At 45.5% G+C, this 12,500-nt stretch overlaps 1 protein-coding gene across 2 annotated transcripts in view; it reads right to left on the bottom strand.

Annotated features, from left to right (window-relative positions):
- Positions 1–12,500, bottom strand: part of si:zfos-2326c3.2 (misshapen-like kinase 1) — a 64,219-nt gene that overhangs the window by 45,643 nt on the left and 6,076 nt on the right. For both annotated transcript variants that reach the window (XM_056599849.1, XM_056599850.1), the window contains exons 3-5: positions 7,311–7,367; positions 2,973–3,098; positions 2,572–2,682 (exon numbers count right to left, since the gene is read on the bottom strand). In XM_056599849.1, the coding sequence (XP_056455824.1) occupies positions 2,572–2,682; positions 2,973–3,098; positions 7,311–7,367 (294 nt within the window). The remainder of the gene's footprint in view (positions 1–2,571; positions 2,683–2,972; positions 3,099–7,310; positions 7,368–12,500) is intronic.

The raw sequence follows: 12,500 nt of genomic DNA, 5'->3' as shown, positions 1-12,500 counted from the left end.
ACACACACACACACACACACACACACACACACACACACACACACACAAGCACACAAAGTCAGATGACCATGTTTGCTATAGTTGCTATGAATGTTGACACACTCCCACTGTCAGAGGGGACTCTTTGTCTTGACTAAATCAAACTCAAACCCTCACCCTTGACAGCCATGTGCTGCTCTGCCCGACCCTCAGCCCGAGGGAGGAGGGGCCAAAGGTACATTGTGTTGGTGAACTGAATTCGAAAATATAGATGAATAAACTGTATATTTCGATCCGGCTTGGCCAGGTCACAGAGACAGAAGCTCTTTGATCACCGGACCGATCTACTAGTTACTTTCACGGTTAAACAGAGAAAGCGGGTCTGTGTGTGTTTGTGTGTTTGTGTGTGTGTTTGTGTGTGAGTCCTTTTGTGTGTGTGTATTTGTCTGTTTAAACTACTGCTTCTTCAAAATGATCCAGATAAACAGAGGAAGTCTCACTTCAGAACTTTGCTGCGTGCGGATCTGCAACAGTGTGTGCGTTTGTGTGCATGTGTGTGTGCTTGTGTGTGTGTGTGTGTGTGTGAGGTGTGTGTTGGATGTTGAAACAATAAGAAGGTGACAAGGCAGAGACAGCCACAGAGAAACCCTGGCTGCAGTCCAGCTGTCTTTGTTCCAGCAGATTCTTGCTACTTCCTTTTTAAAAGTCGCTTACAGCCATTGGTGGTCAGAAATGTCTCAAAAGTCTGTTATCTGTTCCTAAATCACGACATGTCTAATAATAGGCAGTGGCTGGTTGTGGCCATTATGCTGCTCAAAAGCTTTCTGAGAGCCGGCGAAGGTTTCCCAGTCGGCCGGAGGAGCATGAAATACAAACCCACACAGCAACACACGATGCAGGGGAGGGAATCACAACATGCTCGTAACTTTCTCAGGACCTTGTGGTCTCTCTGTAATCATAACCATAACATCTTGGAGGCCCGCCGTTGTGAAAGCAGCCTTTGATCTAAACTACACACGGCTGTGGCCTAGCCAGTCGATGTTCTCTGCAAGAGGCAGCATCATCATGGTGGCAACATCACCTAAATACAAATACTGAGGCCAGACTATGTTTGAAAGGTTGAAGCAGGTAAGCTTGGCAGACAAGGGTTTGTGTGTGTGTGTTTGTGTGTGTGTGTGTGTGTGTGTGTATGTGTGTGTGTCTATGAACAGGGGTTCATTACCTTGGACCTGCCTGAGGAACTTATGAGACGATCTTTAAATCACTTCCTTTTAGATGTTATTCATAACGAGTGATAGATATGCAGCCTCATGAAACCATCCTGATATTTATGTTTGTGTACCCCAATCAACATCAGGCTTAGCTCCGGAGGTAGAGCAGGATAATTTATAACCGGAGGGTTGCTAGTTCGATCCCCGGCTCCTCATAGCTGAGTGTCGAGGTGTCCCTGAGCAAGGCACCTAGCCCTAATTGCTCTCCGTTTATGGTTGACTCCGCCGTCAGTGTGAGAACGTGTGCGTTAACCGTTGCACGTCGATTTGCAATAAATGCGTCTCCTAAATGCCCTAAATGTATATGCAAACATCAGTCTATCCTTGGTTGGGCAGCCGTCAGCTGATTTCCAAAGATGGCCGCAAACCTAACGTTGTTCAGCAAACTCCAGCCAATCAGAGCACCGCTTGTGAAGTCAATCAAAACATTGTTATCGGAAATAGCTTTCCGTGCAGTTTTCCGTTAATTTTCTGACATTGTGGATATCTGATAATAACACTGGTGATTGCTGCTTTTCCCCTGGGCGCCGCCATTGTTCTATTAATCCAGCAGACCGCGGCGCTTCATGTCAGTCGTTAACGGAAAATCCCTGAACGGAAGATCAGATGGTTCCAGGCGGTAAGGAGTTTGGTTGAAAAGGCATTCGTTGGGATCAAGGCCGGACCAAGACCGGGGGGGGGGGGGGTAGGGCTGAACGATCTATCGTTTTCGACCGAAAATCGCGATCTCAAGCATTACGATTTTGGGATCGTCAAAGCTGCGTTTTTTTTTTATTATTATTTTTTTATATATATTTTACAAAAGTGCAATTATTTTGATGCTGATGAGCCATTGAAGCAAGTTTACTTAAGAAAGAGGGCTCCCTTTTTATTTGACTTTTTTGGTTGTTGTTTCTTAGGTACTTGAATAAACAGTCTTGCATTTGAAATCTGTTGCCAGCAGTTTTCATTATTGCATTACCTTAATGGAATTCATTGGTTATATTAATTTATACTGAAACTTGATTTAAAGAAAATAAATCGTGGTTGAAATCGAAACCGCAATCTCTACCAGAAAAATAAAAAAATCGTTCAGCCCTAGGGGGGGGTAATAACACTTACAATATTTGAATGAACCATGACATTTTCTAGTAGTTTTCTTGTGTCATCTACTCATCTATTCATGCACCATCATGTATTTCTTCTATCGTGGACCACATTTAGCAACGTATTGAACAGTGTTTAATAATAAACGTTTTCATGGATAATCTGCTATGTCTATGTTGGCCTGGACCACGTTCCCAAGGACCGCAGTTTACAGCCTGTTTCTGGGTGACCTTACCCTGAGCACCTCCCGACAGATGTAGGCAATCCAGTCCTCCTTGAAGCTGTTTCCTTTGGTCTTCTTCACCAGGTCGGTCACTGAGCCCGCGCCACAGTACTCCATCACCAGCTGGACCCACGGAGAGACTGATCAATCAGACATAAGGAACCGAACATTCAAGCTGCACAGCAGGGGGAAAAATGAATGTGACCGACTTTATCTTTCAGCTGTCAGAGAGGGAAAATCGACCAGTCGAGCGACTGCTTTAATATGTAACCCAGGATCTATTTACCTGCCAAACGATCCGATCTATCAGCTGTGGGCTGGTGGCAGCCCCTTACACAGAGCGGCTAGACGAAAAGACAGACAGACACACACACGCACACACACACACAGACAGATGGATGGAGTGTCCTCACCCAGAGGTTGTGGTCCTGGCCCGCAGGACTTTTCTTAATGAAGGCTCCGTAGTAGGTGGCGATGTTTCTGTGGTGCGAGTAGCTCTTCAGCATGTTGATCTCCAGTTTGATCTCCTCCTCCTCGTCCTGCACACGAGCACACGTTCATACATCAACACAGCACACTCAATAGACGGGTTCAACAAGTCTGTTTATGGCACGGCTTTGTGGAGTGGGGATCCTGCATCAGTTATTTTAAATGAACCATGCCCTCTGATAGGCCCGTATTATCAATTATCAGGGATTCACATTTATTCGACATTTAGTTTGCATTTCAATACATTTTTAATCTAATCTTGATTCCAACTAAATATACAGCGATAGACCACTGGTCAAAAGTTAGGGTTAGGGTTGGCTTTTTGCTGGTCTTTTGAACTTGCAAGAACACACTCACACACACACACACACACACACACACACACACACACACACACACACACACACACACACACACACACACACACACACACACACACACACACACTTCAATGGAAGGCAAAAGGGTTAAAACTACGCCTAATTTTAGGCATGCATTGATATAAATCTTCACTTTTGATGTAGTACCGCAAGTTTTTACCGTGTCTAATTTTATCACTCCGTAAACGGCGCAGATTTAATGTTTCAAAATGCCATTTTTATGCTGTTTTCCTGAACTCTAGAGTGGTTTAAAATCCATCTTTTTTTTTGCCTACTTTTGAATGTGCTTTTGAACACGTCAAATAGTGCGCTCAATACCGCGTTTTTCAAAACAGTCAAATGAGCTCCTCCTCACGCTATTTAACGTGCAGTTTAGTGTAAAAATGCCCTAACAAACTATGTATTTTACACCGTTGTAGAGCTGAGAAAAAGTTGCGTGAAAAACTGAACATCTAAATCTGCAAATCTTACACCGTAACAAAATACAATTCCAGAAAAATGCTGTATTTTACATTGATTTAAATGACGTGCACGCCTACAACGAGGTGTCGTTTTTACCCTTTTGGCCTCCCACACACACACACACACACACACACACAACACACACATTTCCCCGGTCTACACAGATATGGGCTTGTCTCAGACTGCCATATGACCCCCAGGCGACCTCTGACCTCTGCCGGGACAGTCTCAGTGACCTTTATTATTCCGCCTCCTCACCACACAACAACAATGTGTGGCAGAGATACACGAGGAGAGGGGAAGGCTTGTCAGCCACTTCCAAAAGCCAATCCCAGTCCTGTAAATCAGGGAGGCCACAGGAGACATGACCACCCAAACGTTAAGAGGAGGGGGGGACCATGGAGGGGTGGGAGAGAAGAGGAGAGGGAATGAGGAGAGAGGGTAGGAGACGAGATGAGAATAGATGAAAGGAGAGGAAAGGATGCGAGAGGGGAGTAAAGGAGAGGGGGGTGGAATGGAGGAGAGGAGAGGAAAGGAGGAGGGAGGGGAGTAAAGGGGAGGAGGGGAGAGTGGAGCAGAGGAGAGGAGAATAGAGGAGAGGAATGGAGGAAAGGAGAGGAGGATAGTAAGAAGAAAGAGGACAGCAGAGGAGGGAGGGTCACGGTTGCTAATTAGCCGGTGGGAAACGACGACAGAAACCTCCTCCCTAGTCATGACCCCTGTGAATCTCCACCGGAAAGGGTCGACCAATCACAAGGCAGAGTTTCAACTTTCACCCCCATTTGAAACATAATGCCTCTTTGTTTTGTCTCAGAGTGTGCGTGAGAGTGTGTGTGCATGTGTGTGTTTTTGCGGAGGGTGTCCATGTCAAAAACAATAAAAAACCCTGCTTTTGTATGTGCAAGAGGTGGAGAATGGCCCAGCGTTTCCTGCTGAAGCGCGCATTAAACGGGACAGCCAACTTCCTGTACATCAAAACCACCAGCAAGTTACAAGACATACACATTGTTTTAATCTGACATTAACATTGCCAGTGCTCCCAGTTTAAAGCCTTGTTGTCGGTTCCCAGTCCCACAAAGCGAAATAACTATTTTCATATCCATGTCAAATCAAATCATCGCAACTTTTTCCTCCATTGCATGAACCAGGCTGCTCTGTAACCAAAATTGCCTACTTGTGTTGCTTACATCACATGCTGGAAACCAATGGATTTACTGGAAATGGACACTTCACTGTGCACTCTACACTCAGTTTTCCAAGCTCTGGACTTCCACTCTGACCTCTACACACTGGACTCTACACTCTGACCTCTACACACTGGACTCTACACGCTGGACTCTACACTCTGATCTCTACACACTGGACTCTACACTCTGGACTCTACACGCTGGACTCTACACGCTGGACTCTACACGCTGGACTCTACACGCTGGACTCTACACGCTGGACTCTACTCTCTGGACTCTACACGCTGGACTCTACACGCTGGACTCTACTCTCTGGACTCTACTCTCTGGACTCTACTCTCTGGACTCTACACGCTGGACTCTAAACGCTGGACTCTACTCTCTGGACTCTACACGCTGGACTCTACACGCTGGACTCTACACTCTGGACTCTACTCTCTGGACTCTACTCTCTGGACTCTACTCTCTGGACTCTACTCTCTGGACTCTACTCTCTGGACTCTACACGCTGGACTCTACTCTCTGGACTCTACTCTCTGGACTCTACTCTCTGGACTCTACTCTCTGGACTCTACACGCTGGACTCTACTCTCTGGACTCTACACGCTGGACTCTACTCTCTGGACTCTACTCTCTGGACTCTACTCTCTGGACTCCACTCTCTGGACTCTACTCTCTGGACTCTACTCTCTGGACTCTACTCTCTGGACTCTACTCTCTGGACTCTATCCTCTGGACTCCACACTCATGACTCTCCACTTTGTTTGCATTGAAAGGTTGAACCACCAAAGATCAACAGAGAATATCGTCTGTGTTTGTTATCCATCATTCGAAGCTCACCACAGCCTGAAATTCCCCTGTCACTAAAAGCTGCAGAAGTTATAACCGTTATATATTGCCCAGAAGATTCCCGATCACTGCTTTGAGACTCGCAGGCAAACAGAAACCTTAATAACGAAGAAAAGGGCCCCAGATGGAGTTAAACCCAGGGCCGGGTCAAACGGGGGGCCTCAATGGGACACCAAAGAACAATACAGGCAACGAATAAAGACAATGTGTATGTGTGTGTGTGTGTGTGTGTGTGTGTGTGTCTGTGTGTGTGTGTGTGTGTGTGTGTCTCTGTGTGTGTGTGTGTGTGTGTGTGTGTGTGTGTGTGTGTGTGTGTGTGTGTGTGTGTGTGTGTGTGTGTGTGTGTGTGTGTGTGTGTGTGTGTGTGTGTGTGTGTGTGTGTGTGTGTGTGTGTGTGTGCATGCGTGTGTGTCTGTGTGCTTACGTCTGTGCGTGTCTTTCATTGAATGAAGAACCTCTTCCTTTAATGAAGAGTAATTTACCTGACTTTATTTACCGCTGTAGCCTAGATGCTTACTCCTCTTTGCTCATTACGACAGTGAATAAGACATTCCATTCACAGTCATATTCACTTAAAAACCGCTAAGCTCACCCATCTGAATCAATCCAACCCAATTACAGACAGAGGGCTGTGTGCCAGAGAGAATTACAGAGTCAGTTTCTCCTTTGTCTCATTTCCTGCTCTCTGTCTGTCTACGGGTCTACGGGGTCTGTCCGTCGATCGGAAATGAATGATGAGGTTGGGACACAAAAGATCCCAGTCCATACAAACCAATAGCAATGCTCAGAGACCCATGTTGACCTTGTCACACTGGTGGGGACTGGGCATCTCTAAGGTCAGCCTAAGTGAGTTAGTGGTCTGGGCTGTCAAAATATCATGTTTGCAAACCAAACCCAAAACTTTTGACACACTGGAGTTTCCCTCCATGTTTAAAGAGGGGGTCGGCTTCGCTCAAGAGGTAGAGCAAGTTGACGTGTAAATGGAAGGATACTATTTCGATTCCCGGCTTCTCCTAGTGCTAAGGAGTCCCTGAAAAAGATACCTCACCATAACTACTCCTGACGAGCTGGCTGTCGCCTTGCATGGTTGACTCTGCCGCCGGTGTGTCAATGTGTGTATTAACCATTGTAAGTCGCATTGGATAAAAGCGGCTGATAAATGCCCCGAATGTAAATGTAAAGACTGTTGAAGACTCAGTTTCAGTGTTTTCTGAGACCACTTATGTATTCAACAAATCCTTAACCAGTTAACTGAGAACAGATTATTAGAATTGCAGCTTGGTGGACAAGGGGCCACAAACACAAAAAACACAATTAAAAATAAGTGTATTATAGACTAATAGGGGTTTAAAACACAGTGGAAGTGTCGTCAGTGTTTTCTTACCTCTGTGACCTCCATGACTTTGATAGCTGCCAGTTGGCCCGTCTTGACATGACGACCCTGGAGAACACAAAGAATGTTAAAACTCACACATGTGTGTAGCATGCAGTAAAAAATACAGTCACACAACATCCTATTCTTAAGACTAAAAACAAGGATCAGGTTTTATATTTGCGCCCCAGTCGCACGCGCACGTGCACCAATGCACAAATGCATATATGCACATGTGCACATGTGCACACATTGACATCAATGGTGCAAGGAGGGAACGAAGCCCAATGGGCTTGTACAAGAGTTCAACCCCTTTGGAAGGCCATAGGGTGGCCATAAGGTGACAGCTACGCCTCATTATGGACGCAGATTTATTCAGATAAACCTGGCGTTTAAGCTCATATTTTGCGCTGCATTAAGTCGTTTTATTTTATTTCACTGAACAATGTGCCGTTTTAGTGGTTAAGAATGTTCTTCATTTACATCGCTTTTCCTCAACTCTAAACAGCATATAATAGGGCGTTTTGTAGACCATTTACCGAGCTGTTCAACCATTAAATAGCAAGTATATACAAGTATATATATATTTATTTTTATACATATATATATAATCCTTTGGCTCCCAGAAAGTAGCGGATGAAACCATATTTTATAAGTCTGGTACTGTGTTCAGTATGAATTTAAAGGGTGTTATTGAAGGCCCACATCTGTTCTTCTTGATGTTCAATGCGGTGGTTTTACAGAAAAAAAATATTTATTCACCTTATAAAAGCCATGCCATTCTTCAAGGATTGTTTAATAATGATTTGTTCACATGAATCCGCCCTAATTCTACTTGGCTCTACTCTGCTACCAGACTGCAGATACTTTATAATGTGTGTCCACTATGAGGCATTTAAATACTTAACCCTAACCCTATAAAAATCTATAAAATCTATCCAAGAAGCCATCTTTCACGCCGGTGTAAGTAAAAGAAGAGAAACAGCATACAAGATGGCGTATGATGCGGCGTTATGAAAGACAAGCGTAAAACGTGATATTATGAAAACTTAAACAGCAATTTTTCCCTTTGATTTTAATCAACACACATTTACAATGAGGCGTAGTTTTGACCCTTTCGGCCATCTGTATGCACGCGCACACACAAACACATGCACGCACCCACGCTCACACACACAAACACACACACACACACACACACACAGACACACACACACACACGCACACACTACAGGGAGAACTACAATTGGTTTTTGGTTGGTAGGTTTGCAATTTGCAGAGGAGGAGTGCTTCCAGGACACCGTCCCCTCCGTTGCTCTGTTCCACGCTGCTTCATTACTAATGTGACATGAGAATAGTTTATTCTTCTGCTCTCTCACGCACACACTCTCCGTCTCTCTGGCGTCTCAGACACGCGCGCAGACACAATGCCCACTGTCCACCGTGAAAATTAATTAGAGAAACTTTTTCAGGCCCTGGGGTATAAAGAAAAAACACACAGGACTGCAAATGCAAATACGCACACATACATCCACACACGCACACACGCACACACACACACACACACACACAGACGCACAAACCGATGTGAAGGGAGCACTACAAATATTGTGCTGGTGAAAAGGTTAGCCTGCTATGTTCCTCCATATGCTAATTAGACTCAACAATGGAGACATTTACCACCGGAACAGCGCCCGGGGAACGGAACTCACTATCTCCGCCGTGATTCCCTTCACATTAACGGGCTCGCCCTTTCCCTCTCCGCTCTCACTCTCCCCCTGCTCCTCCTTGTCCCACTCTCTCATCTCCGGGTAAGTGTGCCGTCTGACCGTCATTAGCTACTTTTTATGTCCATGATCTGTCGTCGGAGATCACGCAGACATTGCAGATACAATCTTAACGCTGATACGGCCCAGAAAGAGATGGCGGACATGAGCTCCCGTCTGTCGGCGGGGGGAACACGACGGCTGGTGTTATGTGTGCGGTGGCGCGTTGTCCTCTGCAGTGGCGACAGGCCGCTCCACGCAGACACTCCGCCGAATGGAAGCCAGCGGGGGGGCGTTAAGCCCGCGGCAGAGAGAGCGCACGTTGGCAGCACGTCCCCAGAAATAAATAGAATCACAGCGGCGTGAGAGGCTGGACGGCGGCTGTCTTTAATGTGGACATGAAGCAGACGCGTCGCTCCGTGTCCGTCGCGACACAGCCGCGTGCTTCAGACTTCATGTCGGTCAGGCCGGGAGAGCCAGTGGGCCGTGCGGCTTATCGCCGTCTCTTAGCGGGGGGGCCACAGAGGCAGATAGGAGCAGAGGCTCCGAGACACTGCTCACTGTGGTGGGCTCGTGTCCTGGAGGGACGCTCGAGGGCTGCGATCGTGGCTACGCTGATGGACTCGGGGTTGGGAAGAAAGAAATGCACTGCAGTGGGGAGGGGAGTTGGGAAATGTATCAGAAACAAGAGACTCGGTTTAGCAGTGTTGATTGTGAGCTGGCCTGGCACCAGGCGACCAGGGACGAGAGGCCTGACTAGAGAGGCTTGACTAGAGAGGCCTGACTAGAGAGGGCTGACTAGGGAGGCCTGACTAGAGAGGCCTGACTAGAGAGGCCTGACTAGAGAGGGCTGACTAGGGAGGCCTGACTAGAGGCCTGACTAGAGGCCTGACTAGAGAGGACAGACTAGAGAGGGCTGACTAGAGAGGCCGTGAGGCCTAACTAGAGGTCTGACCACAGAGGCCTGACTATGGAGAACTCGAGGAAGAAGCCTGCGAGCAGCCCTCTGCATCCCCTGTGGATCCACTACAATACAAACACTCTTCTTGTCTGTCTGCAATTCCCTGAATGAATCTGAATGAACAGGATATACAGGAATCTATATTGGACTAAGCAAGTTTCAAATCTGTCCACGATGCTTTTTATAATATTGAATTTGCTCAAGGGACCAGGGCAGTGCCTCCTGTTACTGCTTGTCCTTGTTATCACTCTCCTCTCTCTCTTAGAGAGAGAAAAACACACGCACAAACACACACACACACAAACACACACAGACACACACACTAACAGGGCTTCAATGTACTCCCATATGCAGGCTGCGAAGGAGAGATTCAGAGAGAGAGAGAGAGAGAGAGAGCAGACTGTTCACTACATATGTGTTCTTTGTGCTTGAGTGAACCACCAACTCGTCTGCAGAAATGACCCTGTTGAATTGAGCAGATCAGTAACTCTGTGTGCATGTGTGTTTGTGTCTATGTGTGTGCGTGTGAATCTTTTTCCTTTCCATTCTACCCAGGCTCACTGCTAAAGCATCCGATGTGTCACTCAAGTCACTGAACACGATGTGTGTTCAAATGAACACATTCATCCATTACATAACATAGACTTACGCCAGCCTCCTCTATTATGTAAGCTTGATTAAAGTTTGTATTTATAAGGTGCTTCAATGTTATTGGAGACAAAGTGGATACAATTACCTGTCACTACCCGGCACTTCCGTTACTAAGGCAACAGTAAACCAGGATCTAGAAGGAGGATGTTTTGGCTCCAGCATCTTGATCTCAGAGCCCTTTATTCTCTCTGACCATTCTAGTTTAGTATTAATGTCCATAGCTCTATCCGGGCACTGAATCATATATGTGTTTATTGTTTAGTTCTTTGATTCTCAGAAAGGTTTGACTGATAAACCGAAGAGGTTCACACACATTTGAGCCTTACAAATTCTGAACACCGTAACCCGGGTAACTGGATGCAGCCTGGAGTGTCAGATTAAGCTCCACTCACTTCACAACTCCATGAACACTCCATAACACAACTCTATAACACAACTCTATAACACAACTCTCCAACACAACTCTCCAACACAAGTATCCAACACAATTCTCCAACACAACTCTATAGCACAACTATATAACACAACTCTATAGCACAAATCTCCAACACAACTCTAAAACACAACACTATAACACTACTCTGTAACACAACTCTATAACACAACTTTATAACGCAACTCTCCAGCACAACTCTCCAACACAACTCTACCATAGAACTCTAAAACAGAATTCTATAACAACTCTCCAACACAACTCTCCAACACAACTCTCCATAACAACTCTACAACACAACTCTATAACAAAGATCTATAACACAACTCTAAAACACAACTCTATAACACAACTCTATAACACAACTCTAAAACACAACTCTAAAACACAACTCTATAACACAACTCTATAACACAACTCTATAACACAACTCCATAACACAACTCTAAAACACAACTCTATAACACAACTCTATAACACAACTCTAACACACATTAATGTGGGATATTTTACTACGTACACAGATTCTGGGATAAAACAGGTTCTCAAAGGATTAATTCTGCCAGAAATAAGATTTTTTTTAAAAGATAAATAAGACTAATGCAAAGAGGGTCATGAGCATCATGGTTGATTACATGAACATTCCTGGTTGATTACATGATTACATACATCCCTAATGGCTAAACATGAAACATATATAACGGTTAAAATATTGAATTATTGCCCAGCCCTAGGTTTAAATTTTGTAAATGATTATGTTAATCACATATAATTCCTGTGTCTGAATTGGTCTTCGACTCTTCAAGATGTGCGAGCGCGTCTATTCCTGCATCAAGTCACGGTCTATTCTGGTCACTTCTAGTGTCTTGGAGCTGAACGCAAGGGGGATTTACCAAGCATTCCCAGTGTCCCCAGAGAACACACACACACACACACACACACACACACACACACACACACACACACACACACACACACACACACACACACACACACACACACACACACACACACACACACACACACACACACACACACAAACACATACACAAATAAACACACAAACATACATAAACATGCAAGCACACACACACACACACACACAAATGCAGACATGCACATAAACACACACACACACACATAATCATACACACAAATACACATAAACATACATAAACACAAACACACACTCGTCTGTTATCAGCTCCAACACCAGTTGTGAGGCGTGCGGTGGCGGCGACAGTGTCGAGGGATGGGGGGGGCTGGGACGAGGGGGCTTCCTTTTCCTCTTCCTCCTGTCCCCTTTCCCTCTCTCTCTCCCCCTTTCCCTCTTCCTGTCCTCCTCACCCGTTTCCTCTGTGTCTTTCACCTTCACTGTCTTCCTTTATCTC

Source organism: Gadus chalcogrammus, chromosome 10 (assembly GCF_026213295.1).
Source record: "Gadus chalcogrammus isolate NIFS_2021 chromosome 10, NIFS_Gcha_1.0, whole genome shotgun sequence".
In the NCBI taxonomy this organism is placed as follows: domain Eukaryota; kingdom Metazoa; phylum Chordata; class Actinopteri; order Gadiformes; family Gadidae; genus Gadus; species Gadus chalcogrammus.
The sequence above is the reverse complement of the archived record's forward strand: the minus strand, read 5'-3'. Positions and strand labels throughout refer to the sequence as shown.